Source organism: Actinia tenebrosa, unplaced genomic scaffold (assembly GCF_029948245.1).
Source record: "Actinia tenebrosa isolate PJP-AT-01 unplaced genomic scaffold, QUT_ActTen_1.0 PGA_scaffold0__85_contigs__length_37466705, whole genome shotgun sequence".
NCBI classification, from domain to species: domain Eukaryota; kingdom Metazoa; phylum Cnidaria; class Anthozoa; order Actiniaria; family Actiniidae; genus Actinia; species Actinia tenebrosa.
Window position 1 is genome coordinate 13,199,921 of NW_028292569.1, and position 26,410 is coordinate 13,226,330.

General features: G+C 35.9%; 1 protein-coding gene across 1 annotated transcript; it reads right to left on the reverse strand.

The window, feature by feature from the left end:
• Window positions 1-495: 495 nt before the first annotated feature.
• On the reverse strand, window positions 496-14,812 carry LOC116291110 (uncharacterized). The gene is made up of 3 exons (XM_031698234.2): window positions 14,630-14,812; window positions 14,344-14,478; window positions 496-2,910 (listed from the first exon to the last, which is right to left on the reverse strand). The coding sequence occupies exons 2-3, from the start codon at window positions 14,432-14,434 to the stop codon at window positions 1,166-1,168; spliced, it is 1,836 nt and encodes a 611-aa protein (XP_031554094.2). The 5' UTR covers window positions 14,435-14,478; window positions 14,630-14,812; the 3' UTR covers window positions 496-1,165.
• Window positions 14,813-26,410: the final 11,598 nt, after the last annotated feature.

Here is a 26,410-nt window from a genome sequence, read left to right on the forward strand (position 1 = left end):
TTCTTGGGCCAACACAGTCATAATCGCCCGGAATCGTACAGTTCCAAAACAGTCAAAAGTATGAAAACACCTGAAAGTGCTTTACAACTTTATTATTAATAATAAATTAAGAATTAATCACGTGGGCTGGTCACATGATCGTATGATTTTTAGTTCATCCATATAAATAATTTCAGCGACCAAAGTAAATAATTTAACATCATATAAACAGACTGAGAATACAATAAGCGCAGCTTGATACATTCTCAAAGGCACTCTGTATACGTACGTATACACAAAAGTCGTTGCTTGTATGTTTGTCTAAGCAAACTTACGTTGCTATGACAACCATAGCACGCAAAGACGTTACATGAAATTTTGGCGTAAAAAATCAGGTATTTGATTTTAAAAATAAATAAATAAATAAAATGAATAAAAATAAGCGAGAAACTAAATTTTTAGTGCAACTCCAAATCTTAGCATTGAATTTATAAAAAAAATTTTTTTGAGCATGAAGTTTGTGTGCTAGAGAATATCGTGTAACTCTAGTTTGTTGTTATGTAACTTAATTTTTTTCGTACTAAACTGAGATAGCATGAATAAAGTGCTTCGAATCAAGATTTAGCGGTGAATGTTATTCACGCTAAGAGGGGTAAGAATGCTGATTCTCCTAAATAAATCTCGTAATAGAAACGTTAACTATGATTTATACAGCAAAAACAAAGGGAGACAAAAAATCTCCTCGCAACCGTTCTTAGTGTCGTCAAGCAAAGCTTCCTCCCCGACGACATTAAAAATGGCTGCAGAGACTAGAAACGGTGTGGTTGTTACATCAAATCACTTTGGGCCCCATTTCAGACCACGTGGTAAAAAGGTTTATAAGAGAAAATTTCGTAAAACTGTGGAAGATTCAAGATAAGGATTTGCAGTGCCTTGACGTGACGGTTTACAAGCATGTTGATTGGATGGATACTTATCTCGCACGCTGTGATTGGTTGAAAGGGTTCCGTGCCGTAACCGTGCCGCACGTCACGTCACGTTGTTTCACAGTGATACGAAATGTAGTCTATTGTTACTGAATTCAAAATTTATGGTCAGGCTGATAATCAGGGTCAATAATCACTGATATTTCTATACAGATATACCTAGCATCAATATCAGTATGACTTAAAGAAGTAGAGTGGTTTCACGACGGGAATCCATTTCTTCGCAAACGCAACACTTTGTCTGTTTCTGGGTGATGCGTAGCAACATGCTGTCTGAAATCTGATTGGTTCTCCTTAAAAGTGAGCCCGCAATCCTCGCACACGTACATTTTTTCCCGCCTCTCGCGGAAGCCAAACCTGTGCACGATGCCATGCACGCGTGTCAAGTGCGCTTCCAATGAACAGCGTTGAGTGAAAGCCTTTTCGCACTTACTGCACTTGAACGGCTTTATACCAGTATGTGTGCGAATGTGACGCTTAAGATCAAACGTATCGTTAAATCCCTTACCACAGAATTGACAGTGGTAACGTTTGTAGAAAGAATGAGTCTTCATGTGTCTGTTTAGAAGTCTTTGTAGCGAGAACGACGCACCGCATAGTCCGCATTTGTAGCGACTGGCCGCAAGGCCTTCTGGGTGTTCTTTGCCTTCTTTGTAAATCTGAGCGTCTGATATAAACCCTCCTCTGATTGGCTGATGCTTGGTATCAAATGTATGTGCAAGATATGGGTCCCATGTAGAAGGACATAGGGTCCTTTCAAAACCACTATCATGGTTGTACCAAGGGTAGCTCTTAATAGGGTCTTTGATCGAACCATTTGTAAACATAAGATAGCGAACATAGTCCGATTCATTGACACCGCGAGGCACGGTGGGCAATGACGTCATGGAACGAAATTCCGGAAGGTGAGTAGGTGGATACATTGGGGAATTTAAAGGATGTACCCCTTGAAAATAAGGGCTTGTGACCGGATTCGCGCTCCCAAAAAACGGGTCGATGTTTCTATTCAAAGCTGGGTGCGGGTGCGCACCTGTTGGATTCACCAGTTCATCTTCAAAGATACTCCGTTTTTCGCAGGGCGTTCCTACATGAGTTTGCTTGCTAAAACTCGCAGAAGGAAAAGTATTAGTAGAATCATTCTGAAAGGTCATTTCGTTTTGTCTACGGTTCTCGTTATCATGAGTGACATTCATTCTAGTGTGAGCGAGGTTATCATTTGTTTTTTCTTCCATTTCATAGTCACCACGATACATTAATGGCGTCGGTTCTTCTCTAAGAGCTCGGGAATTGTAAACAAACCTCTCATTGTTTCTTCCATTACAAACGTCATTTGCCTTGGAAGATACAATATTAGGCATTCTTCCTTCCTCGCGAGGTTTTTCTTCGCATCTAATTTGACTCTCTTTTCTATCGTTCTTTTTTTCTAATGGATCAACGGTATCGTATCCTAAACTTTGACCCGATCTTTCCGCTCGTCCAGAAATAATGGAGCTTCTTGAGAACTCCTTTTCGATCGCTTTGATATTGTATGGCGGTGATTGTTCCTCATTTTCAGTACTTTCTGTTTTCGACTTCTTGGTATTATTCAACATTTCCTGTCCTTTCGTCTCTTCTGCGCTACAATGAGTAGGTATCTTTGTCTGCAAATAGTCTTCAAGTAGTTCTTCATTGATTTCATGTTGAAGTCCTTTCTCGCATCCTAATCTCATATTATCATTTTTCTCCGATCCATTCATTTCTTTCTCCTCAACCACTTCATGTTCACTCACAACATTGATCAATAACCTATCTTTTAGGCGTCGAAAAAACGCCTGCATGTCTGTCTTACTGGCTGGGAGAATTTCTTCATCTTGGTGAAATTCCTGTGAACACTTCTCTTTAAGTTCTTCATCCTCATTCCGAGTGTTAGGAGTCACTTCTTTTTCACCTGCAACACAACCTGAAACTGAACAAAGTGAAGATACAGCGTTAGCTAACGAACAGACGTACTATTAAGAAGCTAGACTGTTAACAGTTCCTCTTTTCCTTTTTAAATCAGTCGAGTCGAGATTTTCCCCTAACTTGGTCGCGCGGGAAGTGGGAGCGAGTGAAGCAGCTTCAAATTTGCCCCAATCCCCGCGCGACCAAAACATGAAGAGAAAAACGACTCGAATGAGTTGGAAGGGAAAAGACGGAATTGTTAATAGCAGGCAACAATCGATGACTACGCATGGACGGACTCATTGCGCACATTCACAGATGTTCCTAAGTCTTTAACGCGCGTGGACTGGGGAGAGGTTTTCGCAATCGCAATCGATTTGTAGATGTATACCGTCATTATTGGTGTGAGCATAGGGTACGTTAACAGAGGGACCCCGATGTATATCTTATCGTTTGGTTGTCTGTTGCCCTCCGCATATTTCTTTTATGCCGTGCACATACTTATATACTAGCATACGGTAATAGAGACATGAGAAAAGTAACGCGCGCACACAACGGAGTCGCAGAAACTAAAAGGATAACAAATTGTGCGCACACCTAACAGAGACATGCGCATTATCACAGACACATGTTAACCTGAATATAAGACTCTATTGGGAACAGCTTCCTCTCCATTTCTTCTCCCCCCTCCCTCAGGGCCTGATACTCAGGTTAGACACATGCGCACAAGAAGCGCGCAAGGTAACATAAGTAAGTACATGGTATAATAGAATATATGTGTACCAGTAACAGATATTATACAATAGATGTTATTACGATTGAGCCCGCAATGAGATAATCTTTGTTTAAGAATCATACAAGTGAGGCTATTGGGTCTATACGATACTTGCTGTCTCATTTGCATTTCATTTGCATGCATCCGTAATAACTGCTATTGGTAGTAAACATTTCAGGTTAAGAAAGACATGCGCACGGCAATAGAGATAAGCGCACAGTGGCATAACGGATATATATGTATACATATGTACGGTGATTCAATTATAAACATGGAACAGAATATGTACGCACATTAACTAACAAAGACACACCCGCACATATCAGTACAACCATGCGATATATAACAGAGATATGCACGCATGGTAAGCATGAAGGATGTGTCAAAAACGCCCTCGAATTAAGATAGGCATTCACTTTTTTCTAAGTGAATGTGCAGAGTACACGCGCAAAATAAAACGTAAATAAGTCGAAAAATAAACACGATAAGAAACTTGAAAACATGTCGTTTTGTGAATTCTAAAGTGCCCAAAAAGCACACAATTTCAGACGTGCTCTTAGATTTTCTTGCGCAAAAAAATTTTTTTTTCAATTTCATACGATAAGGATTTGGAAATCATGATTCATTATGAATTCTTCAAGTGTCCCAAAAGCGCGCAACTATTTTGGACATCTTGGAACCACATACAATAAGATAACAATAGCAAATATATATCCTACAATCACAGATTCCCCTGACTCATTAACCATATCTAAATGTCCCCAATTCCACTCAAAGAAGATCGCAGTATTCCTTAAAATAGAAAACCACTTTTTCATCACTTCTGATAATCCAATCTCGTGGTCATTAATTTTTTTACCGTTCTCCGTTTTAGTTTCATTCGTTAATTTTACATGCGCGGTAGCCCTAATTGTTGAGCGATGTCCAGTTCATCCTGTCAAGTTGTAGTACAATGTTATTGTGCAGTCTATAATTGCTCTGATTGGACATGGAAGTGAAGCAATCGAACTAAAGTCCCTTCAAACGTCAAAGATAGCTCGTGGAATCAAACACAATTAAGCGAGTCTATATATTTTATTAAGCTAAGTGAATATGGCAAACGCACTCCTGTTTCACTCAAAAATGCTCAAAGCAACATTTTGTTTAGCCACTGAAAGCGCGCGAGTGTGATTTTAGTTTGTTGATGATATGAGAATATTTATAGCAATTAAATCAAATGCCTTTGCACAGAGCAAGATCATTAAAAGCATTGGATGAAAAATATTTCCTTAGAAATAGTATTTAGATGGCAAAGATTTCCTGCCATTACAAAACTTTTCTAAAAGATAATTGAAGATAAAGAATTAAAGTTAAATGTTATCGCGAAATCATTCCATATAACATCGAAGTTGATACACGAAAAAATTTTTATATTTTTGTTATTTATTCTTTTTCCATTATAATTTTCCCTAAAATCAACCGGCTGATTCAAGCAAAGTACTTTAATGGTTGAGACGAACGAAAGTTTATTTTTCATTACGAAAAAGCGCACTTTGTTTGCAATACCATTCTGTTGTTGATAAAGGTTTTAAAGTGGAGAAAATATTTTAAAAGGAATTCGAAAAATCGAACATTTTATTTCTAATTTGCCAGTGAAGCCTGAATTCACTTTTTCCGCGAAAAGGGGAAATTATTTATAAACTATTTCTAAAGCTAAAAGAATATCAATGTATTTCAAAACAACAGAATAAAAACGTCCGTTTCTCTGTTCTCATTAACTTTATTTTTAATCGTCCGTAATTTGCATAAAGTAATATCACTATTATAGACTATTTTCATGGATTGGAGTCCAATACTCGCTCCGAAAGTTCATATTCGTTAAACTTTATTTGTTTACGAAAAAATAAACGGCTAAGTGGTGATAGGTCGTGGACGGGCTTCCCCTCAAGGCGGAGAAGAGTGGCGGATGTTCTGAGAAATTTGACAGGTTGATTTTGCGACAAAATGGGTTTCGATGTAAAAGGCGGTTGAAACTGAAAGGTTTTTCAGATAGTTATTGGATAGTTTTATTCCTATAATCAGTCCAAGAATTGAGCAAACATGTTTTGTTTCTTTGAAAATTTCAACGCCTTTTTCATTTTTCTTGCTTAATGTTGACCTAAACTGTGGAGAAAGTAAATTAGTTTTACGATAGAAAGCGTCACAAATCCTATCGCTCGTAAAAACGTGTCTGATAGTTAGCATCGGCGGCTAGTTATTGCAATTTTACTTCTTCATAGACCAACTATTTCCAAAGTTAAAGAGGTTTTTAATGATCATTGGTATTTATTGATTGGAATATCGAGGTATTGAGGTTTATAGCCTCCATTTACAAGCCATCTCAGCCCATGAGCTCAAGCTGTGTAAGCAAAATCCGCAAACGCTAAGGTCATTTTTAGAGTGTCCCCTAGCGAAAAAGGCAATTACTGCGCGACCGAGCTAGCTGTAGTTCAAAAATCGCATCACTAATGGAGCAAATAAAGTCTATCTCCATCACTTTCGCGTTAATCGTTTTCGACGTGTATGGACAAATGACTCATCGAAATTCAAACAGCTTAGTCTAAAACGGTTTTACAGTTGGCAGTTACCTTTGAAAGCCTCTGGTCATCACAAAGCAACAACGTACGCATGACACTTAAAACCCAACACATTTTGGACTGGCTGTTCCAACAAACCGGTCCTACTTTGACGCACTAACAATTAAAGTACTCCTTGCACTCGTGCGCTAAGATGAACAAATGGACATCTTTCATTCGCGTCGACAGCCGAAGTAGCAGCTTCGTCAACAACCTGTTTTGTCGTCCCTTTTGAACAATGTTTATAGTACAGTGGTCGTTGAAATGTTGGTTTTCCACGCCCTGTACTTTACAAACTATATCGCGCTGTTTTTGTCTTTCAGCTGCAGATGAACTGTACTTTTTGAGTCCATATTCATTAGCGCGCAAATATTTTCTTGTCTATAAGTAATTTCTTCATTCTATGCTCAAACAAACTATATACACCGGCTTTCAAAAGACTCTTTAAAATTACTCTTTCTACAGGTTTGTCTGCCTGTGTTTATCTTAGAATTGTACAACTAATATTCGTTAGCGAAGTACTGAGCGCAAATCAAACTGCTAGAGATTTTGTACAAAATTTTCATTCGAACGAAAGAATAGATTTCGCGTGAAAAAAAATAATCAATATTCATAGACAAATCTAGATGATGCGTGGCCACTTTGAAAAATATACAAGCGTACATTATTGTAAGCTATTGTACGAAAAATATGGTTTCATTGAGCGTCATTAAGTCTTCAAGATTTAAAGAAAAAAATTCAAATTCAAAATTCAAGTTCAAAAAATCAAAAAACATTGGCATTCAGAATTTAGGGAGATTTTCTTTTCTTTTCAAACTTGCAGTTTCAATGAAGATTGCGATAATTTTTAATTTGCTATTTATCTAGAAAAAATTTACAAAATCTTCAATTTTAATGTACGGAAATCTCGAAATCAATATCAGTTTTTGAAGGCATTTGTTGGAATGAAATAATTCCCGTGCTTTTACCCATTAACTATCGTAGAAATATTTGATGGAAGAATTTTCGTAAATTTTTAAATGTTGATCGATCGATAAACCTTCTCTCGTCAAGAAACTTATATGTCACTCCTACTTTTTCTCCAAGATTCAGCACAGATGATAATTTTTTTCTAACTGTCAGTTCTCTCGTTGTTAAAAGAAGAAAAAAAGCACAAATCCCCGCTAGAATATCCTTAAGTATTAAGAGTTTGCAGAGTATATGATATCAGCATTCAGTGGAGAGATCACACTGGCCTAAACAAGCACAGACGTTCACTAGCTATTACAGGATTAGTTTTTATCGTTTTCAAGCGATAGTTTCGGTTCTTAACTGGGGGCAATTTAGATATAAACACTATACGCCAACGATAAGCTCACTTAAAGTAGGATTTACTGTGGAGAATATTTTGATGTCCAAAACAAAGAATAACGTCAGAGGATTGTATTCCAATAATATGATCACATTTACTGAATCAATTTACGGTAATTCTCGAGATAGTTTGAAAACGCCTGACAACAGGAGATGAAACACCTAAGAGGAAAACATCGAGAGAAAAAGCGGTATTAAATGGCTTTAAGGAGGATAAAGATTATAAAAAAAGACATTTGTTTTTAAAACGGCAAAAGTTCCGTTGTTCTTGATTTAAGGTATCATTTCTCTAATACAAATCACTGTTGTTCAAAGTTTACAGCACGCTCTATAAGGACAAGAAGCATAAAAAATAATTTTCATGTTATCAGTGCCTGTAAATGACCTTTCTGCAATATTTTCCCATATTTTCTAAGAAATATTGTTATTGTTATTATTATTATTATAATTAAATGAGGATTCCGTGAGCTGCAAACACGATATTTATCGGCTGACATCTTGAAGTGAGCCTAGTCTAACGCTTAACTATATCACACCAGATTAAATTGGATAAATAATCCTAAATGGCCATCACTAACGCTTAAACCAAAATAAAAATACATTATACAGGGAGTCTACTTTTAGTCCGGAGTTTTCATCGTAAACAATGCTAGTGAAAAAGGGGGAAAAATGAAAATGTGAAAAAAGATTTGAGTCAGCATTTAGTCTTATCATGCTTAGGAATTTCCATCATATCTCGTGTTTAGGATGAGATTTTATAAACAAAATTCCATCAATTTTGACAATGAAACTTTAAATTTAAAAAAATCTAAAAATATCGAAATGTTTAGCTCATATTCATTGAGACTAAGAGGGGGAAATGCAGAAAAAATTAAAAAATACTCTACAAAACGTTTGCATGTTAAATGGACGCCTCTTTAAGCAAATTTCCTTGTGTTTTTCAAAAGCCATTCAAGTTGTTAGCGTTTGAGTCAGAACTTCGGAAACGGTAGTCGTAAACATTACTCCAAATAAAACTCGGATAGATTAGCCAGGACAAAAACATAACTGTTAGGCGAGAGGTATTTCTTTGAAGGCGAGAAATGTTCCTTTTTAAGATGTGCTTGAAGGGGATTTAAGTTAATGGTCAATATAAGTATGGGATTATTACGAATGGCACTCGCCTGAGGGCTGCAAAACAACCTTGAGAGAAGCTAAAGATTTTCGTGCAAAGCTGCCACTTTGTTTGGCGGGAAATTAAGGAATATTATTTTTTAGGAGTATCATAATTTGTCTATTGTTTTCTAGTTAGCTAGGTTTATTTTCACGCTTTTTAGAGCGTTAAAATCAGTTCACTTGCGTTTCCGTTAAACGGAAATAGTTTATAAATTCTATTTGGTTGTATAGTTTCTTATCTTCGATATCAAAGCTTCATCTCTGCTTACCACGGAATAAAAATATGAAAAATTTATTAGATTTTTATTAAGTGGATTTTTTAAAATTTAAATAAAAATAACGAAGTTTATCTTAAAATATTATTTTTTTCACAAGAGAATTTGTGCGAAATATACTAAGGTGAATTTGTTGCTTCGCTCGCATTAATACAAAACTTGTACAATTTTGGTGAGGAATCCAGATAAGTCTTACCATGGAATTTAAAAACCCGAGAAAACAAATTGAGGTTAAAGTTTAGCTTTATGAAGTTTCTTATCGCATTGCAATTTGGTTAGCGGAGAGAGATGATATTGGTCGTCATGCCTAGCAAACAAAAACCTGTCTATATGGGACCTTCTGGTTTCTCTACCCACTAGAAGTACAGACATATCCGCCCGCCTAAGAAAGATTAACCCTTTGATAATAAAACCCTGGTTTATGTGAGGGATGCAAGCTTATGTTCGTTTATTCCAATATAAGATGTCTTTTCGCTTTGAATTAAGTTAATAGAAGCAATTAAAAAGGTAAAAAGAAGTCAGAATGTTGGAAAGAATTGAACGTTTGAACCTGATTTTGGAAGAGGTACGACAGACGAATTATAGTTTTTGGTATACTGAAAAGTATTACTATTTGTTTCTTTGGTTTGTTTGTTTCATTCATTCATTCATTCATTCTTTTATCTCTTTTTAAACTATCCAATCCATGTTGTCAAAGCCGGCGGAGGCAAACAGCAACACTGATATGCCGATCACTGACCTAAAATCAGTTATCCTGTACATGATTCACGGCGATGACTAATTCAAAAAAAATTTCCTTCGATCTATCACAATGATGTCAATAAATAACAATCCCAAAATGTGGTTATTTGGTTAAAGTATTTTTCGACGACTATTTAAGCCACTTTTCTTTTTTCCATATTTATAGAGCCACCTTAATAGTCTATCTCACGAGTAGGTGGAAAATGCGGTTTCTTGAACTTACATTTTTTCAACCTCGTGCGTATTTTAGGTCAAAGTTGAGGTAAAGTTGTGAAGAAGCGGAGAACGGATATCCAGTTGCTAGCATTAAATATTTATGCTCATGGCGAGGGATTTTGACTAATAAAGACAAAAAAATATGCCCTTCTTTTATAGGAAGGATAGTTAATAACCACACAGATGCCACGTCTTTATTGAGAAAAACAAGGAAAAATTGAAAATATCGATGCTGTTGCCTCAAATCACGGTTAACCGATTTCAGAGTAAAGTATAACTGTGAATTGAGGTTACATATTGTGAAAAATAAAGAGAAAAACCTCTAACCACAAAACGTACTCTCGAGATAACAAATTAATTGAAGGCTAAATGAATCAAAGACGAATTTAAAGAAAGAATATAATGAGTGATTGCGACGGTTTTCTAAATAGCCTTAATTCCAACAAAGATAATCTCGTTATTTTGGTTCTAAATCTTGGTGTTTTTTCCAATTTGCCGTTTATGATTCACGCTTTTGATAGTTTGCTTTTATTTTAAGATAGAGGAAGAAATATTGGGGAAAATAAACAAATAAAGTGACTTTTCTATCTGCTTCCTTGGGCTATCGATTTATGAGGGCGGTACTGGAAGTCAGCGTTGCGCCATTATACATGTTGTACCGGCCAAAGTAGTTTTTTAGCTTGGCCTAATACCAATAGTTTACCGATAATCTGCGCGGATTTATCCCTTTAAGAGTCATCCGTCATTAATCTTCGTTTTTTCACTTTTAATTTTTGGCAAAAACAAACATGATTAAATGGTTTTGGGATTGGATTAGCTGTTTGGTTTGCTTCAAAGCGAGTGGCAGTAAAGCCAATTTAGGATTGAATCCGCATATTTCTTGAGCGCTCGCTTGTACTAAGTTCAAACAATTTAATTCTTTCAATAATTCATTAAATGCAAAAAAATTGTTTTCTTAACTAAAAGCGTAAGCCATTCCTGGTAATTTAAAAAGCAATCAAGTCCTTTTTAGCTGAATGTTGACATTAAGGAAATAAAGAAAAACGTCTGCACTGAACTACTACTATACTGGCTCGCTTCGCGCTCATCGTCAAAAAAACCCGTGACAAGGAGTCCGCCCTTATTTGTCACAAAGATCAAAACCTAATCTACAAAACACTTCCTTCTTCTTTTTTTTTTTTTTTTGTTTTTTTTGTTTTTCCCGAGTATTGTGACGGCAAATTCCCTAAACACAGCGAAATTAAGGAATTACTTCAACAACTTAAATCTCGGTCAATTTTTGTACTAATTTTTTTTATTTTTCGATTTTTAAAATTTGTTATTGTTTGGGCGTATTATTTTCTTTCTTTCTAGTTTCAGATGTTTGGAAATACCCTGAAATATTCTTAGACTTTTTGATGAGATTTTAATGAGGTCTTTTTTCAGGCTTAGATTCTTGAGTTTTTTTCCAGAATTGGACAAGTTTGTACATCATCAAACATCCTTATTGTCTCGCCATTTCGAGTGTAAATGGAATAAGTATACAAGATTATCTATCGAACAGTCAAAAAAATGAAGTGTACGGACTGTAGCTAGACTTAGAGCAGTGTTTACAGGGAGCTTAGAAACTAACTCTGATCTAATTTATCATGGCGGATAACTTCAGCATCAAATAAAACAGATAAAGCCTTATTTCTGAACCTTTTTTTGTCCATAATCACCAAAACATTTTGCTAATATTATGTTTTTTTTGACCTTTGATCATAACTAGAATTGATTTTGAACAACGACATTTGTTCAATGCGGAAATAAGAGAACTCAAGTCGCGGTTGTGAAACTAAAAACGCTTTACAGTTCAAACGGTATCTAAGCAGCAAAACCACTTGGAATTCTCTATAAACATGTCAGAATGACTTTTCTATTAACTGTAAGTTATCTTTTTTATTGATTTTAACAGTACAACGACTAGTTAGCGAATAAGACTCATTGTAAAACGAAGAAGGCAAAATGACAATTTACGATTGAAATTCAATTTGTTTCCAATCCTATAGAAAACTGGAAAACTTTATTAAGGTGACAATCAGGCCGACAACAAGCTAGCCAATTTATTTTACCATTTTTTAAATCTTGGACATCTGTGTGTTTCTTATTTACATAGATTTAGTAGTTTTTGTAATAGCGGAAAAGATTTATACAAAAGGATAAGTTTTCTTTGTACACAATAAAGTTAAATGATTGTAAAAGGAAAATTTGATTCTTTTAGGGTAAGTTTTGATTCTTGTTCTTGAGGAAGATGAGGAATAAACTCGCAAGAAATTCTATATAGCCTGACTGTGCTTAATACTGGGCTATCTTCTATCTTGGTTCTTTTAGCACTCGAAGCGTTTAGATTAAAGCCCGTTAATATCTAAACAAAGGTGCTATATTTTTTAGCACTTCTATTTAAGTAAGAAATTGAGCAAATGAATATAACAATAGACTATTTGGTACCACGGTCAATTTTCACACTTTTATCTACTTCGTCTGTTGATGGGAACGTATTTAAGGGACTATATCCGAGAGAAAAGAAAATGGATTTTGCGTAAAAGCAAAATAAATGTGAAAAATCGTTTTTCAGGAAAGTTAAGAAATTGCTCTATTTTTTTAAATAAGTTTTTCTGGTTTTGTAGGCGCGAACTATTGGTTATAACGATAGATAAATAAGCTATACTCTAACTATCTTTTATTGGGAATCAGCCTTTCAATCAACGTAAAGAGTTCCATATCATAGGACAAGCGATCTCTAAGGAAAATACGCACCTGCTAAGATCTAGGAGTCTCAAGGTACGGGGTCATAAAAACGAGACAAAGGCATCTATCGCGAACTCATTTATATAGAACAGAATAAAGCGTAGCAAATAGAATGAAAGATACAAAGTAAAAGTTTGACCAAAACGGGCGATTATTATCCCACATCTGCCCAAATACAAACATAACGATAAGCATGTATTCTATATACAAGTCATTACTGAAAAAATACTTTTGTCAGAAATTATACTGAGAAAATGTTTCAAACTCCACACGTCGTTGAATGATCTAGGAGTAATTTTTGAGAACATTTGAGACAAGAATCCCAGGAGCTAAAGAGAGAGTTTTGCGCAGTGAAATCCTTTTTATTTTGGTATCGTATTTTCGGTACTGAGCCGAATAGAGGTATCACATTTCACTTTCAAAGTGTAAACTCTACTTTACTCTTAAAAGAAAGCATAAAAAAATCAACTGCATTTATAGCGTAGCTTGGTGTTAAAAACTCAGTTAGAAAATCGTAGCGAAGTTGCTGTACTTAGCACACGAGAGAAAAACGATTACGACTTTTATAGAGGTGCTAAAAGACTTTTTGCACTAGTGGTTAGGAGTTATTTTGTGCTCTGCTAAAAGGGATTGCTTTTCTGTTGTGTGCTTCAATAGGACGCGTTAAGCATTGACAATGAGGATAACACGCGTGTCTTGTTGTCTATCTAAACAAATGTACTATTCCAACCAAGGGATTATTTGTTTGTACTTAGTAATCGTAGGACGAGAAATGGCTGGATCCTTCCACGCGGGAATAAAAACGTCAGAAAAAAAGTTCAATCCGCTTGAATAACGAGTTGAAAACCACTGATAAATCGTGAGTCCTAAGCTGTATACGAATAAATTGAAAATTTTAAAACAAAAAACCCCACTCTTCAACTCTGCTAAGTGATGAATCGGAAAAAATCATTATGAATTCACAGTTTCGTCCTATTTACGAGAATTACTTTAGTAAATGAATAGTAACGCGCGCTCTCATGATTTTTTCGTCAAAGTCAAGCTCTTAATATGAATTGAAAATGAAAGTCGTTTATTGTTTGATCGTCCATTAACAACCCGGCTAAGCAAAACGTGTGTCCCTCCCTCTTACCCTATCTCTACCTATCTCTAGATGCCTTTTGCGGTTTTCAAGAAACACAATCCATTTCTTCTTTCTGTCATCTCCACTTTCTTCAACTAAACCTCTTTTGATCTCTATTTTATTTCTGACCCCGAAGGCGAATGGTTTTCCTGAAGAGTTCGAAGTTTTAAACCTCAAAAACGCAGCGGATTTTGCACCGCTGTGAAGTTTTAGATTGTCGCAGTATCGTGCGTGCTGGAGCAAGTTTCAGTTATGTGTGGCTGTTTTGAAACCTGTTATCTCGGAGGTCACAGTGCGGGCTAGAGTTAGCATTAGATTGGACTAAGTATCTCTAAAGGTTCATCGTCAAACAAAAGCAAAGGTCGTCCACGCATTTCTTAGTAGCATATTCTGCGCACAATTTTAGTAGTCATTGAAAACAGCTTAGGAGCTAAGAATGACAGACAGGTTGACTGCTTACCTAAATCACCTTGATTGCTGAATGATTTTTCGTCCTCTGGGCTGGCTGATTTTTGAAGCTTTTTCTTTTTCACTAGAAAAGATCTCGGCATCTTGGCTTGCTCTTCTTGGATCGCTTTTGCTTAGCCTCTTTAACCTAGATGAATCAGAAACCAAGCAGAGAAAGAGAACCAGTTGAGTATTGGAGCGACAAAAAAGTTGAAAATCCAGAGAGAAGATCGCTCTCGGTATTACCATTCAAATCTCCGATCAAAAGATTAAATAGTTATGTCAACCGGGCTCCGCACCTTGATGAAGACGAGGATAAGAACTTCACTTCTCGCTGGTAAAACCGTTAACCTGCGTGCTTAGTTCACGATGGCTCGCTCTGGTCACTGAATCACTTACTAAGCCACTGAAAACTGCTTGCCAGCTCAATGTACAAATAGCCGGCCTGCCAGCCACGTGACCTACTCTCTAACATAGGGTAATCAGACTATTAGTATTTTATGAGATAAACAGCGATAATCAATCGGTTAGGACTGGACTTGCGATTGATTGAAAACTATACCAAGACGTTCATTTGAAGAAGCAAAAATCTGTTAATGCATTTAGCATAATGATTTCATGTTTGTTGCGTTTGGAGGCGCTTTGAAGGGATTTTTCCTACACGTCTTCTTAACTTAGTACGATATTAAAACAAGCTTGGTTGACAAGGGATTAGACCATGATAGTCAAGGACCTATTAGAAGGCTTAGATGGGAATGGGCTAAATTAACCTAGAGTCTAGTTGTTAGGTCTTTTGCGCGTCTAATCGACTCGAAAAGAAAATTGACCTCGGTAGTGTAGTTCCTCATCGCCCACTGCGAGTAAAAAGCAGTATTTATAAGAACCCACTGCAACGAAAGCCACTTTCCATTTGTAATTACATGAAGAGGCCCGTGTAAATAATATCTATAATTTTGACTATTATCCTCGCGGGAGATATAGTAAGATTGGATTTTTTGTCGGAGTAGATGTCTCAGGAAAGTAAAGCATCAATGTGACGCAACGGTGATAGAGAATCGCTCTGTCAAAAGACTAAAGTCAAACATAATTATACTTCATTGAACGAGAAAAAAGGTATGGTTTGGATTCTTGCAGCTGCTCTAAACCAGTCTCGTCCGCCCCTAAGAAACGCAACTAACGGATACATAATTAGGTCTATGATTACCGCTAGATCATTGGCCCTAATAGACAGAGGAAAAAGAGAGTTGTGAACGTCATTTTGTTTTAGGTAAGTTTAATTGACATAGTCTTAGCTTGTAGAATCGCGCGCCGAATGAGATGGCCTAATTTCAGGCTGACATTATTGGGGCGATAGGAGATTATAGCTAACTACTATTAATTGAAATAATTCGGCTATGAATGACAACATGAACAGGAACAATTTGTTCAGGAAGGTGGCTGTATTCAATAGGGAAATGAGAAACAAGAAGTCGTTTCGCATGGGGCCTTAGATTGACGTTTATTTTGATTGAGATAATCAGGTTTTTGTAGGCTATATTAAGGCGTAAATTGAAATAAAAACATAATAAAGTCGAACGGAATTTCCAAATGAGTTAATGTCTAAATAGGAAGGTTGAATGACTAGATAGTGAGAATAACTGTAAGACCTTCCTCTCGATTATTTACAAGACAGCGAGAGTGGCGTTCGCTTCATTAGAGGTAACCCAACACTGCCAGGCTATACATTGTGATTCAATTCAAAAGTGCAGTTTCTAAAAACACCGACCATAACCACTTAACTCATAAATAAGGCCACTACTGCCATGAATAAAAGAAACAATAACATTTATTTCCATGGAACTTTGACATGTTTAGGGAACAAGCAAAACGACTTGTTCAGTAGATAACGGCACACCAGAGCCACCTTTGTTGTTTTGGTCTATGTTTAAACTAGGTTTGGCGAACTTTGATTGATCTAATCTCCCCAAGCTGAATGTTATTGTAAACATCCATGGACAAATTACCTTTTGTGTAATATTAATCAATTGGATAAATCTATTTTTAACTCGCATAGAGGAAGAAAGACTCAAGAAGAAGTCGATTGATGTCGGAGAATTGCCACCTCGCCGACCGCGCTTGCTCACATGATTCATATAACTTAGTATCAGTTGAAACGAACAGTCGATAAATTATCTAGTTTATTTGTTAGAAGACAATTCATATAATACCGTTCAATTTCGACCGAGATAACATCACCAATCAATCCATCTTGTTGATATTATTTTTAGTGGACCGTATAAAACCATGAGTGACCGCGTAATCCGTCAGTGTCGTACAATACACCAATCGTAGATACAAAGATGTTGTGTGGTTGGATTTAATAGCGCTGTGGCGCACGCGCTCCGCGCATAGCATATAATGCATTTTGTCGGCAATAGAACAAAAAAGACCACATAAGTGAGTCTTAAATGCTATGAATGTAAACGGGAAGAAAGCGCTCAATTCGTACGATGCTTGGCGGGAAACAGAAGCTACCTCTGGTGCGCTAGCTCACGAAGAAAACAAAAAACAATGTCCAAAACGCGTTTTCTCGAATAGCATAAAAAATGTCATGAAAAAGATTTCCAAATATATGGCTTTTTTTTTTCTTTGCAGCGCGTATCTAAAAATGTTCCCTAGCATTAAAAAAGAATTAAAAGGAATGTCAATTAACCTTTGAATAGCGCCCTGAGGCGATGCAAAACTACCACGTGAATCAAGATCTTCATCCGTTATGAGCGATGGCGTCCTGGTTTCTCTGCTGTAGATGGGAATAAACTGACCCAGCGTATTACGTCGGCGGCGGTGTCTCACTCGTGACTATTTGACTCGTCCAAGGTAGTACTGTTTCGGAAGTCATTAACTCCTCTATAACAGACCCTTTTAGGGCCCGACTTTTTTCGTTGCCAGATGTTTGAGATGGTTATCACGCAAGATGAAGATCCAGTTTGTTAATTTAGAGTTGTTTTGTTGAATATATTTTTGGAAGGAGGTTTTTCGTCTGATACATAAAGAGGTTGGCTTGGAAAAGCTGTCTACAGCCTTTCTAGTTTGCTCTCGCAAACACCACGAAACGGGAAGGACACCAAAGTTGAAGATTATTGTCAAAAAAAAAACATCGCCGCATTATTTGACATTTTCATCCCCAACTTTGGCAATATGAACTAATAAAAACGTCAATTTTGAACCTGAATGAATTAGTTTTTTTCTAATCAAGAGGTTTTGCTTAATTTTCTTTTGAAGGAATAATCAAGGTACAATAGAAAAGAAAGAAAAAAATCGCTTGCTTTTTTATTTCGAATCTCTTATTTTGTCGATTCCACTTTCTACATTTCTAACTCTTTGACGTTTTACGGAATAATAGTAAAGAGGTCTCTTAGTAGAAGATAAAGAACCTTCAAGAAGATCATAATAAGATATTCTAACCTATGAGTTTTCGGTTTTCTATTAAACATGAGCCATGGACGCTTTGCTATCGGTGGAAATCTAATCTCAAAGGCATATGAGACTCTAGATCTCCTTGTATCAAAATTTATCGTTTTTTATCTTCGTAAACAACGGTTTCCTAAGTAATATAACCTAAACAGTTGGCGAGGGGCCGCGCAGAGCTTAGTACTTGATTTTACTTGACTGCGGTTTAGGAGATGGTTAGGAATAACTTTTAGGTATCCCTTCATTAAGACCACCGCTCTTCATTACTGAAATGAGCGGAGTAAAAGAACAGCCGAGCAAAAATCCAGAACAGTCGAGGAAGCGTGGATATGGTTTAAAAACCAAATGAATTTAAAAACAACGATAACCATGGAAATAATGACTGTAAGATGTTTATATTCTTTTGCAATGACCCTAAAGATGTTTTAAGTGTGGAAGGAAATTCTAAAATACAAAGTATGCGAGCGAAATTTCAATACTTTTAGAGACACGGTCACTTCCAGCTGCCCACAGGGCTACGGAATTCTAAATTGAAGATTCAATGAATCAGTAAAAAGGTTAAAATGTGCCCTGACAATAACATGAGAAACGATAGTCTAAAGAATACTTAAATTATCGAGCAGTACACGGTCAGGTAATAAATATATAAACGGGTTTTCAGATAGCAGTGGCATTTCTACCGAGTAGCTCTTCGTCCATTGAAATTCCCATTGGAATTTAGAAGTTGATTTTTGTGGAGGGAGAAAAACCGGAGAACCCGGAAAAACCCTCGAAGCACAGGAGAGATTATAATGGAAATAATAGCTAAGAAAAATACTGATCTAATGGAACAGTTGAACAATACTAAATTATATGATCCGTCCACGCAAAAAAAATATTTAATCGCTTTGATTAAGTTATAGAAAAACTCTCTTCTTCTACCCACTGCTAATAATCCTATTTTTGATAATTCAGATGAAACTAAACCCGATTGGGTTTATTAAGTCCCATTATGACCTGCAGTTCTCTTTAGCTATTCTATTCGATGCAATACATCTCTAGCTTTCTCGATGGCTTTCCGCCGTTAATTTGCCATACATATCGAATCATTCAGTCACTAACGCGAGAGGAATTCTTCAAAACATTTTGGAACGCTCGCCTAAAGGCAAATGGAAACAATTAGTCAAATTGACTTAATAGCCTCACAAATGGACTGGCTATTCCATTGTAAAAAAACTTCAAACTCGACTTACTTAGCGTTGCAGTCATAACATATATTTTTCCTCTGCCAAAGTATAACGTCAATAATCTGATGTCTTGCGGCCAACGATTCGAACAATATAAACTGCATGTTTGCGTTGGATGTAATGTTGTTACCGGATAGTGCTTGCATCCTCTTGTAGCTAGCTCGTTTTTACGGTCATTAGGAATATTACTTATTAGATGAGGTTAAAAGACGTATGTACTGCACTTCTTTTGGGGAAAATAGAGCAATATAGTTTTTAAACAATGTTGTGAAGTTTCTCATTTTTTTTTTCGAGCAGGGGAAAAAATTTTTTTTTGGTTCAGGGAAAAAAGGAAAGGCATTCAATTTTTTGTCTTGTAAGTCTGTGAGAAAAGTTATGATTGAAGATGTAATAATCAGACACTTCTTGATGATAACAAAGTACCGGTTGATGATGATGATGATGATGGTGATTATTATGATAATGATAATGATGATGATGATGGTGATAATAATGATGATGATGATGATGATATTTTATATTTAAAAATCTGTCTTCAAGCTATTTTTATTTTATTTTATCTTTTTGTTGTTGATGATGATAATGATAATGATGGTGATGTTGATAATGATGATGATGATGATGATATTTTATATTTAAAAATCTGTCTTCAAGCTATTTTTATTTTATTTTATCTTTTTGTTGTTGATAATGATAATGATAATGATGACGACGACGAAGATGAAGATGATGAAATATTGTCATTCTTGAGCGTCATTCACGACGATCCCCAATGCATTTTTCCACTGACTGCGTACTTTTCTTTTTCAACTAAAAAAATCCTTTTCAGTTTAAAAGAAGTTAATCAAAATCTGTTTTATAATTTTACGGTTGGAAATTCATTAAAAGGTTTCCGTAATTAGATTGGAAAATTTATCGGGGAAATTATAATGTTAAATAACTTTTGATCAGCTGGTATAAAGACTTTTCTTTTCTCTTGTGATATGATAATAATGAAATAAAGCGAGTAAAAGATTTCACATGAGAATAATCACGTATAAATGAATGTATTAATGAAGACGCAATAAGAATATGTAACTATTGCAACGTATTTGAGAGAGTTACAGCTGTAGATGGAGAGAAGAGTAGTAGAAAGAAGAAAAGAAAGAGAGAAAGAAAGAAAGAATGAAAGAAAGAAAGAAAGAAAGAAAGAAAGAAAGAAAGAAAGAAAGAAAGAAAGAAAGAAAGAAAAAACTATTCAAATTGACGGTTCAAATATGACAAATAGCCCCACAAATAGCCATCAACAGACAACTCTTTCTACCCGACAATCAGCCACAACAACTTCTTAAAATAATCCGCGCCTAACCGGCACTCACTTTTATTGACATATAATGCCTATCTGTCCTTATACAATTATTAAATATCACAATTAACGAAAGGTTAATAATTTCATGATAAAAAATATTATGGCTTGGAAAGTTTTCTAATAGAAATAATAAAAAGTACTTCATTGACGTCGTAAGTTTTTTCCGAGGCACTAGGTGGTGCCTGGATGGCGAGCGCGAGAGATATTATATGGATTGTATAATATAAAGATACGTGAGGCTCTTCAAAAAAACCTTGTTCTTTAAAGCTTGTGTAGAGAGATTTATGAGTTATTCTGCACGTTAGATAAGACATTATCAAAAAGAGTTTTGAATGCATTAATCAAGGTCCAAGGTTGAAAACTTATTACTGGAAAACGTCAAGGAATTTCATCATGCAATTCTCTATAATTGTGAGAAGTTTTTTTTTCAGAGCGTCATTACCTTGAGTCAAGAGAATATTCTCTTGCCTTGAGTATTATTTCTCTATCTACCAGACTACCAGAGTAACACTAGAGACCATTTTGCTTAAGGCATAAGTTTTCTAATTTTAGACCAAAGCCATTCCATTGAATATTATTTCTCTATCTACCAGAGGACTAGAGACTATTTTCTTTTAGGTATAGATTTTCTTATTTTAGACCACATGTCATTCCCTTGAGTATTATTGCAATCTTTACCAGAGGAACACTACAGACTATTCTGCTATAGGTTCAATGTACCTTGATTCAAATCACGCGTCATTCCCTTGAGTATAATTTCTCTATCTACCAGAGTATTCTACTCTAGGCACAAGACTCGTTATTACAAGTCACGCGTCATTCCTTTGAGTATTATTTCTAAAAACGTCACGAAAACTCTAATACCGGCGGAGCTCAATAAAGCATCTAGTCTCAATTCCAACAGGTAAGAAACTTCCTTCTCTTTCATTTCCACTTCTTATTTTCTTCATATCTTTTTATTTTGTTTTCCTTCTCAAAATAAGGTTTTTCTCCCTCCACAAAAATTTCAATTCGAAGTTCCAAGTTTAAATATGAGAACCAAAGGGTTGTAAGCAACTATGAACTAATTGTTACCCCCGCCGTTAAGCAAACACTATTTTCTACATTTTCTTCCTCAAAATCCCATTTTTCTTCCGGTTTTTTTTTTTTTTTTATTTATTTTTTATCTATTTCTTTTATGCTTCTTATGTTTATGTTTATTAATTTTTTTCTTCTTATTTTTTTAAAACTATTTAATCATTTCTTTCTCAAAATCCCATTTTTCTTCCGTTTTCTTTCGATTCATCTTTTCTCTCCTCTCTTCTCTTCATTATCTATTTCTTTCATGCTTTTTTCTTCTCATTTTCTTTCGATTTCCTGTGAACACTTATGGCTTTCCGCCTCTCTTGACCTTCTCCTGTTCTTTCCTGTTACAGTTCCTATTCAAGCTAGAAAAATAAACTTTTTTATGTTATTACGTGTCTTTGGTCTTACAGCTGTGCACCACCTACCATCTATACGATGCGATGCTAGTGATAAAAGTCTTCAAGCATAGATAACACGGTCAATAAACTATACGACAAGTAGTCTCCTTGGGGAGGGGGATGGGAAGAAGCTTGAACATGCAGAGTTCTTTTGATGGATGGATGGATGGATGTGTGGGTAAATGAGTGGGTGAGAGAGTGGATGGATGGACGGATGGATGGATGGATGGATGGATGGATGGATGGGGATGGATGGATGGATGGATGGATGGATGGATGGATGGATGGATGGATGGAAGGACGTGGATGGATGGATGTGTGGGTGAATGAGTGGGTGAGTGGATGAGTGGATGGATGGATGGATGGATGGATGGATGGATGGGTGGATGGGTGAATGAGTGAATGAGTGGGTGAGTGGGTGAGTGGGTGAGTGGATGGATGGATGGATGGATGGATAAAGGTATTTCAGTTATCATTTCATACCTAGGCCTAACCTCACGAGATCCACGTTCAGAAATGTTAATTTCTATGAAGGAAAAAAACAACGAAAAAGAAAACCCCAAAGGCCTTTCAAAAATCAAAAGCAAATGCAAAAAAAAGTCTTCATCTAATCGTTTTCTAATCGTTCCATCCCTGGTATATTAAAACAGACGTGAAAGTAATGAGAAAAACGAAGTTCATTAATGTAATTACCAATTAGCATTTTTAAATACATTATTGTAACCCATGACTCAAGTTATTCAATTTAACGTTAATCATATATCAAGACATGTATGTGGAATTGAAGTTCATATGGAATAATCATGAGTTTATATTGATTCTGGAACTATACCAAAGTTATTATTAATCCAGTTAGTGATAGAACTGAAGAAAGAAAGTAACCAAGGAACGAACGAACGAACGAAGAAAGAAAGCACTAACAACAAAAACAAGTTTAATCAAAACAAAGGAAATAATGTAAGTTATTGATGAACAAAGTGGTTGATAGTAAACGCGCTTGTCGTGTGTAAAGACGAATGAAGGAACAAAACTAATTAAATTAAATTAAAACCGAACGTAATGAAAAATACAAAATCTATCCCTCCACGAAAGTTACGAAAAGACTTTGAACAAATTTTCCCGCCAAAAATCTAAAATATAGAAAAACAGCTATTAATATACCCATTCACTTAGATTCATAGTGGTTATTGAGACAGGGGGTAGAGTGTCCAATTTTTCTTTCCTTTTGTCTTTGCCTTCAAGACATCCAATCTTTGTTCATACGTTTAACTGTTCGTCAGGAAAGAAAGCGTCGGCGACCATCGTTTGACAGCGGTGACCATTTGATCAGAGGGGTCCAGATTGACGAGGGATTAAGTTTCGTGTTATATGCAGTCGCTGTCTACACGCGATCCTGATGGCCATCCAGTTGTCTTAACGTAAAACGGTTTCAACAGGAGATACCAGCTTAGCTTTGAAGCGACAAAACAAGTCTAAAAATTAGTTCCAAACTATAAAAGAGAAATAGAGCGTAGATATTTAAATAATACAAAACAGTTGTTCGACTTTAGTGGCAAAAATATAACAGAACTAAATAATTTATATTACTGCAAAGAGACCAATGGTTTAAAGACACCATTAGCTAGACCTGAAGCCATATATATATATGAAGTTATCAAATGACGGCCGTTAGGAATGATGTGCTTAAAAATCCTCTAGGGAACGTCAGTCAACGTGTAGAGGAACCGTGAGTGTACTTTTAAAAGTGGAAATGTATAATGGAGGTAAAAGAGACAGGTGATAAAAACTGAGCGATTATTTACTGTGTTTTGTCTATTGGAGAGAGAACATTTTTTTGGAATTTTGTGGAATTACATTCGAAGTAAATGGAAAGAATATCTTCTGTTACAATGGTTGCGGGTGTATTGTGTCGTGTTTAGGATGCAACGAGTTAGTCTAAAGTTGGATCGAGAAGGAAGGAAAGAAAGTAAGGAAGAAAGAGAGAGAGAGAAAGAAAGAAAGAGAGAAAGAAAGAGAGAAAGAGAGAGAGAAAGAAAGAGAGAGAGAGAGAAAGACGGAAGAGGAATGAAAAGGAAAGAATAGAAAGAAAGAAAGAAAGAAGAAAGAAAGAAACTGAATTCCCGCAACCCTCCCGCCCTCCCCTCCTCCCCCCTCAGCCCCCCCCGCCTTCCCTGACCCCGCCCCTCCCTCCCCGCCCTCCCTCCCTCCCTCCCCCTCCCTCCCTCCCTCCCTCCCCCTCCTCCCTCCTCCCTCCCCGCCCTCCCTCCCTCCCTCCCTCCCTCCCTCCCTCCCTCCCTCCCCCCCTCCCGCCCTCCCCCCTCCTCCCTCCCTCGCCCTCTCTCTCTCCCCTTCCATTCCCCCCCTTCCCGCTCGTCATCCCCCCCTCCCCCCCCTTGCAAACCCCCACAAATGAACCATTAATGCACGGCCATCCTCCCCTCCCGCCCCGCCTCAAGAAAGAAAAGAATAACAAAACAAAACAAAGGAAAGGATTTCAAAGAAAAGAAAGAAGAAAAAAAATGGAAGGAAAACTTTGGAGTTAACAAATCGATACCGTGGAAACACCACACACGGCCAATATTCTATACTCCAACTACTTATCTATCAAGACTCCTTATAATACATTTACAATACATCCGCAACTGATAAGAACGACCTTTGATAGACAAATATACTACTCGATATAGATCTAGTATTAACATATTCTATAATAACAACGTTATCGAGATTCTATCGATGTTATCCATCCTTCTGTTCGTATCCAGTTAATACTGATCTCAGATAAAATTATGTCCTAAATCCTCGTACTTCTTGTAAAATAAAAATCTTATTCTCTTTCGACCTGAGCGTGTGCATTAAATCATGTACATGACGAAGCGAACTTTTGGTTGTACAAAACTTTTAGTTACCTTTTTATTTTTCGTTATATTTGGAGTTTGAATTGATTCTTATCATAACAGACGCAACTAAACTGGTTTTTTTTTTGATACGGTTTCTCAAAGATAAAAAGTTTTGATGAAAAAATAAATATACAGGCTTAAGCTGGCATTCTATGTGTGGAATCGTGAAGGTTTTCTATCGAATTTCGACTACATTTTAGCCACTTTTTTCCAAAACAAATGAGTTAATTCGAATAAGAGGATATATTTCATTACAAGCTATAAGCATATGTTTTAAGTTACTGGTAAATTAAAGAACAATTTATCGAAAATTACCCAATTAAGATGATTTTTTGGTCGAGAAGAAATATCTGCAATGTCTGTCTTTTTCAAATTGAAATTAAAAAAAAAGTTCGCCCGATATTACTGCTCGAGTTAAAGATAGATTTGATTAAAAAACAAAACAAATTAAAACAAAAAATCTGGAAAAAAAAAGTACAATATTGAATGAATACACTTTAATGATGTTTTATTCTTTGATCATTTTGTAAAATCTTTATTTCCGATTATCAATATGTGTAAGCATTATTTATAAAAGTGCTGTTTTATCATTGAGCTCGTTGTTATTAGTTTTTCTTGGCGTTGCATGCAAAAAGGTTGTAACTACAATCACGTGATAATGGGGAGGAGCGATTTGCACTTTACTGCGCGTGTCTGGTCCAAATCTACTGCTGTATCATCGAATTTTAACTATTTCATCAAAAATAAAACAGAATTTCAATTCCAACTATTTTTATGATATTATTTGTCCATTCGTGTATATAAATGTGTCAATTATTTTGTAAGCTCAAAATTAGAAAGAGATTTGAAAATGAATTTTACTTTGTTACCAAGGTAACCAGTAGTTACTCCTGTATAGCCTCCGTAACTATGGCGACGTAGCGTTACTATGGTTATAGCTATCGTTACTATGGCAACTATTAGTGTTGAGCATTAGCAATATTTTGAGCAGTTTTTCGAGAACTTGATAATTTGAATTTCTGTTTTCGTTAGGAAACGGCACAAAACGAACGCTAATTTCCGTCAAGCAATTACTTTTGAAGTAAACAGTAAATATTTAAAATTCGAACGAATATAATTCCTAATTCTAACTGTTGTTTATATTCAAATGAATAAAAGAAAAGAGAAAGAGAAAGAAAAGAAAAACTTAATGGAAGACAGTTAGGAACTAAGAAAGAAAACAAGAAAACAAGAAAAGAAAACGAAGAAAAAATCTAAAACAGAAGGAAAACCGAAAAGGAGAAGAAGAAAAAAACCAAAACAAAAAACAAAAAAACTAATAATAATAATAAACCACATTACTTAAAGTTCTTTAATATTGCACTAAAAAACTAGTGCATCATTTTATCAAGTGCGCAACGTTGCATATAATTTATTTCATCAAATATCTTACGCTCGCAAAAGATTTTTGCATTATTGCGCACAGGTTTGCAGTGCCCTGCAATATCTAAACTAGATTTCAACTAAATATTTTGAACTTATAAAATTCCCTTCCATAAGAGAATAAGTATTATCATCTTATAAACAGTCACATTGATGACTAACGAAGTTTGGTTTAGATCCTATGATTTTCTAGCTAACACAACTAATATCTAAATCAAAATATAAAAATAAATCTCGATTTGAAAATTGGCATATAAATGAGGGAATTAAT

Coding starts and splice junctions, on each gene's coding strand:
- LOC116291110 (XM_031698234.2), bottom strand. CDS start 14,434: ATGCCGAGATCTTTTCTAGTGAAAAAGAAAAAGCTTCAAAAATCAGCC. Junction 2,911..14,343: donor CAGCAATCAAGGTGATTTAG/GTAAGCAGTCAA, acceptor CACTTTGTTCAG/TTTCAGGTTGTGTTGCAGGT.